At 40.4% G+C, this 6,750-nt stretch overlaps 1 protein-coding gene across 1 annotated transcript; it reads right to left on the reverse strand.

Moving 5' to 3' along the window:
* Window positions 1-884: 884 nt before the first annotated feature.
* Window positions 885-6,750, reverse strand: LOC106299331 (aspartic proteinase-like protein 2). Its single transcript, XM_013735440.1, has 10 exons — window positions 6,481-6,750; window positions 6,282-6,411; window positions 5,734-6,200; window positions 5,498-5,660; window positions 5,354-5,424; window positions 5,132-5,222; window positions 4,898-4,973; window positions 4,750-4,821; window positions 4,573-4,676; window positions 885-972 (listed from the first exon to the last, which is right to left on the reverse strand). The coding sequence occupies exons 1-10, from the start codon at window positions 6,693-6,695 to the stop codon at window positions 940-942; spliced, it is 1,422 nt and encodes a 473-aa protein (XP_013590894.1). The 5' UTR covers window positions 6,696-6,750; the 3' UTR covers window positions 885-939.

Below are 6,750 nucleotides of genomic sequence, written 5' to 3' on the forward strand. Positions count from 1 at the left end.
AAGATGTCCTTGGTCCCGAAGTGCCATATCTCAGTGCCATAAGAGCTTTGATGTATCTGCCTAGTCACACGACCAGATATATGTTTTGCATTGAATCTATTGTCTAGATTAAGCTCTTGTCCAACCCAAAGGCACTGGAAAGGGATTAAGCATGTTCTTCGTTACCTGCAAGGAACGAAAGACTTGGGTTTATTTTATACTTACCAAAACAAAGAAGGTTTAGTTGATTTTGCTGATGCAGGTTATCTTTCGGATCCACACAACGCTCGATCACAGACAGGCTATGTTTTCACACATGGTGGAACGGCCATATCATGGCGTTCCATGAAGCAGACGATCGCGGCCACATCTTCAAACCATTCGGAGATCTTGGCTGTTCATGAGGCCAGCCGCGAGTTGTTCAGAACATGGGGAGTAATACGTGTTGTACTCTTTTTCCTTCACCATGGTTTTGTCCCACTGGGTTTTCCTAGTAAGGTTTTAATGATTCAACATCTAAAACGTATTACAATCCATGTATTGTTATGGCATCCAAGGGGGAGTGTTATAAATCATATTGTGGATGTCCATAACCGGCTCGGTTCATAACCGGCCCAATGCTAGAGAGAGAGAGAGAGTCGACCGTCAGGAGAGAGAGAGAGTCGACCGTGAGGAGAGAGAGAGTCGATCGTGAGGAGAGAGAGAGAGAGAGAGAATCGACATCTTGGCTTTTTCTTATTAGATTATGATTTGTACTGTCTCCATATTTGTATTTCATTTCTTTAGTATTTCCACTATTCTATAACACTAAACACAATGTTGGCTCATTATTAAAATCTACTAGTTCTATATCTCTAATTATTTTGTAAAATGCAATGAAATCATCAAATAATATTAGACCACTTGCTCTGGTTTTCCACATCACTCAATTTCAACAACAAAAATTCTTGCGCATTTGCCTCAAAATCCTTTAATGATTGTGTCTCCGGTTTCCTACATACAAATATCCACGGTTAAAGTTTCTTCTACCATCTGAAAAAATGATCATTAAATAATTTTACTACAAGAGAAGAGTTAGACCAAAACAGTACAATATTATTATTATTTTTTTTTGTCATCAACAAACAGACTCATATAGACTCTGCGAACCAATCTGGTAACTCCGCATCCATGTGAACGACGAAAGACGATTGTTTCCTGGCACATCGTGCTAGACTATCCGCCTTTTGATTTTCCGTCCGGGGTACATGAATAATCTCTGAGCTAGTAAAACGTGTTTTCAGTAGCTTTATGTCGTGCAGATAACTCTTAAACGCTGGCCATTCCTCTGGTTCCGAAACCATCTTCACCAATTGAGAACAATCTGTAGCAAAAGTAACCTGAAACTGATGTAAATTCCTCATACATTCCATAGCCCATATCAGTGCTTCCATCTCTGCATGAAGAGGTGAAATACATGCCCTAGAATTCCTTGCACCCATCAATCCCTGAAAGCCCTCGAGTATGCTATACCATCCTTGACCTGAATAAGGTTCTTTATCTTTCCAGGAACCATCTATAAAGCACCAACGACCAACCCGCGGCTGACGATTCAAAACCTCAGTCTGTTGTGGTACCTGCTTAGTCTTCATCACCTGAGCCTCAGCCCAAAGTGTTGATTCAGTTTCTGCAAGCGTAAGTATATCTCTTGGGTCAATATCCAAATTACTAAAAAACTTATTATTCCTTCCTTTCCAAATATACCATAATATCCACGCAAACTGATGATCTTCCATTTTCGGGAGTACCCTCCAAAAAAGATGATCCATATTCGTAAATAGAGAACTAGTGGGGAAGTAGGTTGGGTTAGACGGTATCTTTGACAAAGCCCAAACTTGACGCGCAGGAGGGCACTCAAAAAACACATGGTTTATTGATTCCTCCTCAGCTCCACATCTAACACAACAAATATCTCCCTTCATTCCTCTTGCTTGCAAATTCTTCTTAACAGCTATACATCCGGATACCATTTGCCATAAAAAGTGCTTAATCTTCGGAGGGCATCTCACCTCCCAGCAGAACGCTTTCAGAATATCCATTGTGGGACCATAAAACACTGATGGTTTTGCCTTGTCTGGATAGACCCGTTCTAACTGATATCCTGATTTAACTGAATATTTCCCATTATATGTGAAGTGCCATCCATTCCTATCCACCATCTGAGTCTTACTTAAAGGAATACTTTCAATAATTTGAGCATCCTGGGGATCCACCAAATCCCGAATTACTTGCGACTTCCAAGTTCGTGAAATTGGATCTATCAAAGAGTCCACTGTGAGGTCCTGATAAGTGTCATGTTGATTTTTTTTTGCTGGTCTCGGGCGAGTGGTTGGGAGCCTTGGATCACTCCATACAGAGATAGAGGACCCCATCCCCACCCTTTTGATTAGTCCTTTGCTAAACAGAGATCTAGCAGATACAATACTCCTCCAACCATACGACGGGAAGTATGAACGAATCGGTTCTAGCGGTGAGGCATTCCTATAGTACCGTCCTTTAAAAACTCTAGCAAAAAGAGTTGAAGGCTTCTCTATCAGCCTCCACAATTGCTTTCCAAGCATAGCCGTATTGAAATCTGTTATGTCCTTAAAACCCAGACCTCCTTCGTCCTTATTTGTACATACTTTGTCCCATGACTTCCAGTGCATACCCCTTGTATTTCCCCCTGGGCTCCACCAAAATTTTGATACCGCACTCGTCAATTTCTTCACCGTTGCCTTTGGTAACCGATAAACCGACATCACATGGTTAGCCAAAGCCGTGACTACTGATTTAATGATTACTTCCTTTCCACCTTTAGAAAAAAATTTAAACGTCCATCTATTCACCCTATTATTCAAACGGTCCTGAACAAATCCAAAAACTTGTATCTTGGATCCCCCAAGACTCTCCGGCAGACCCAGATTTGATCCCATCCCTCCTAAATTCTGTATCCCTAGGATGTCTCTCAACTCCTGTCTAGTGGACTCCTCAATCTTATGTCCAAATTGAATCGAGGATTTCTGAAAATTAATCAGTTGGCCCGAGACCACCTCATATTCCTTCAAAATCCTAAGGATAGTGTGACATTTTTTCTTCTGTGCCTTACAAAAAAAAAGAATATCGTCTGCGAACAACAGATGAGAAATCGAAGGGCAAGCTCTGGCAACCTTCATTCCCGTGAATTGATTACTCCTTTCAGCCTTCTTAATATTTGCAATCAAAGCCTCAGTACACATGATAAATAGATAAGGGGATAAGGGATCCCCCTGCCGTAAACCTCTTTGAGGAACTATATGTCCACGCGGCTGCCCATTCAATAAAACATGATATTGAACTGATGATATACATTCCATAATTAATTTAACCCAATGCGGATCAAAACCCATCCTGAGGAGTAACGCTTGAATAAAACCCCACTCCACCCGATCATACGCTTTGCTCATATCCGTCTTAATCGCCATATATTTACTTTGACAAGCCTTATTAGTCCGCAGTCCATGAAACATTTCCTGAGCAATAAGAATATTATCCGAAATCAACCTTCCTGGCACAAATGCTGATTGTGTCTCCGATATTAACCATGGGAGACATAATTTCAAGCGCTGACATAAAACCTTAGAAATAATTTTGTACCCTACATTACACAAACTAATTGGCCTCAACTCTGACATCCTTGTAGGCCTTTTCGTCTTGGGGATCATACAGATATTGGTAATATTTAACCTTGAATCCATTTCTCCTGTGATCAAATAATTATTCACCATCGCAACCAAATCACTTTTGATAATATGCCATGCATGTTGGAAAAAAAGCGCCGTCATCCCATCCGGTCCTGGAGCTTTTTTCGAATGCATCATAAACAAAGTCTGACGAACTTCCTCCTCTGTTGCTGGCCTCAGCAACCCATGATTCATCTGTGGAATAATAGACGGAACTATTTCCCCCAGGAAACTGTCAAAATTTGAAGGAGAAGTAGTACTAAACAAATCTTCAAAGTAGTCCACCGCCACCTTTTCTACACCCTTCTCTTCCGTTATCCAATTACCTGTCTCATCATAAAGACCCACAATCCTATTTCGAACCCTTCTTTGTTTTGTCAAAGCATGATAGAATTTAGTATTTAGGTCTCCACATGAATACCACATATTCTGACTTTTTTTGTGCCAATACTCCTCTTCATCCTTATAAGCCTCTTGCAATTTTCTAGAGACTTCCAAAATCTCCTCTTGCGTTCAATTATTATCCGATTGGACATCTTCCAGTGCTTTTTGGAGATTCTGAATTTTGTCCTTTCCATAAGGTGAGTTATTTTTCCGCCACGCTGCAATTTCATGTCGAGCATTGTACAATATTATTTTATCTTTGAAAGTTTTTTTTCTTTTTTGTAACACAAAACTTTGAGAGTTATAGAACAAATAATGTGTAAGTTAGTAGTCGTCTATGTAAATTATAAAGTAAAAGAGATGATGAAAAACCAATGCATCTCGTTTTAGCAAAACTATGAATTGAAGTAAAAGAAATGAAAAGTGAAATTAGTATGGACAATAATGTTGCAAGTGTTCAGTTAATCACCGAAGAAGACGAAGAAGAAGGAGAAGAAGAAGAAGCTATGAGATTATCTGCTTCGACTGAGTAAACAGCTCCTGATCCATCTTTCACTTTGATGCTTGACGAACCTAACAAAAACATATTTGGTTTTTTATTTAATCGATGGTAATCTAGTTTAAGTTTCAGGTTCCAGATACTTACAGTTGTGTTCTGCCCATCCAACGACCTCATTATCCAGATCGTATACCACCAACTTGTTTGAAAGCACCAAATCTGCATATGTAGAAACCACATATGGAGTCAGATACAAGAAAATTGTCGTAAAGTAAAAGCAGTTGAAAATGATAACCTCCCAAAAGGATACCATCAGATCCGTCCTGATTCGTCAGTCCACCAGATTGCCAACCAAAGCAATACAAATCTTTCTGTTGGTGAAATGAAAAGAGAGAGAGAGAGAGTGAGACAGTGAGCTCAATTTGTGGATGAGACAAGATTAAGAACGCTCTCTCTGAATAATTATGCAAGACCTATGTTGTCTGTCGGTATAAACAATTCAAAAGTAAGAAGTTGGCTATTGACTTACACGAAGGGAGAAAAGATAGTCGTGCGGATAAACACTCATTTTGAGGTTGTCCTCGAAATGAAGATTGACTACCGGAAATGCTTTATCTGTGCTGCAGGTAACAAGGAAAAATATCTTACAACATGTAATATACTCCACATCAAGACGTTCAAGCTCCTTGGCTATTTTGTATTTTTTATATATCTTGGCTAAAAAAAACAAGGAACACATGAGTCATCTTACTTTAACGTGAAACTGAAGCACGCAAAAGTCTCCTGTACGGTGTGCAGTTTCACCGGTTGCCGAGCAGTAATCTGAAAACATCTATGTGAGGATCGTGATTAGAGAGTTAAAAAAAAAAAAAAAAATAGTGGAAAAGAGCTTCACCTTCTGAAGTAGCGAGGTGTAGAGATTCTCTGGCAAGTAAGCTAAAGTTGTACCACTGTCAATAATGGTTCCTCCATTCCCGCCAAAAATAGCTATGCTTGGTGGGAGAGCAACAGGTTCTCCATCTACATCTATCCCCTTTAAAATGACGTTGTAATGTACCCTAAAAAAAAAAAAAAGTTTAATTAATATAAGCAACACCACCAACCAAGAAGGTGTGGTCGGGTCTCACTTACTGATTGGGAACCAAAGGAGTAAATTTCACTAGTGGAGATTCGACTTCCCCAACAGCAAAAATTCCACCTCCGTTTACATTGTCTAGACAATGTGAAAAGATTCTCTTCTTATTCCGGGCGGCAGCGAGTTGCGAAATGATAGAGGTATTAGCTTGTCCAAATCCCATAATGCCATCAACTGCAGAGTCAGTCTTCCCAAGTTGTCCAGATTGATTGCTTCCACACCCGAACACGACTTCCTGGGCAAGGGGTGCAGTTCGGAGGTCTCCAGTGACTTGATCCAGGGTAATGTTATCCTTGACGAACTCTCCATCACTTGCGCTCCCATCTCCATACACAACATGATAACTACATGTCTTCATGGGTTCGCAAGCGTCTGGTTGCGAGACGAAGGAGCAGAAATCATCTTCGCACCCGACTTTCTTGGATGTGGAGGAAGCTTTTGAGTCGTACAAGGACAGAGGTATCTTACACATCAAACATATAAACACCAGTTGAGAGAAATGTTTCGGAAAGGTCAAGTAAGAGTTTGAAAGAAGCATCATTACATTGAGATCAGTTTTGACAGGACATTTAGGGCAAGGTGCACAGTTGACCCAGAGTATATCACTTCCTGTGTCAACTTGAACATGGTAGTCCTTTGGCGGTGATCCAAGCTTGATCTTCGTGTAGTACAATCTGAAATTATACACATGTCAAACAATAAATAATCTAGAGATATAGCTATTTTGGATTGTAGAAGAGAACCCGATCGAATCAGCTCGGCTATCCCCGGCGAGAGGTAGATGAAGGTTGGCAAGCATTCTAGCGTGACGGAAGCTGTCGTGAGATCTGAGCTCCGATAGCTGTTTATCTTTTCCAGCGAACTTATGCGTCACATTAAACACGAAATTACCAGAAGCTAATTGGATCACGGCCATGCACACCGCCGCAAAGATGCGTAGAGTTACACTCAGATTCATCACCCTCGTCGTTTATGTAAACTAGAGATTATCTCTCCTTCGCTCCGATTTCAAA

The sequence above is a fragment of the Brassica oleracea genome, chromosome C6 (assembly GCF_000695525.1).
Source record: "Brassica oleracea var. oleracea cultivar TO1000 chromosome C6, BOL, whole genome shotgun sequence".
Classification (NCBI taxonomy): Eukaryota; Viridiplantae; Streptophyta; class Magnoliopsida; order Brassicales; family Brassicaceae; genus Brassica; species Brassica oleracea.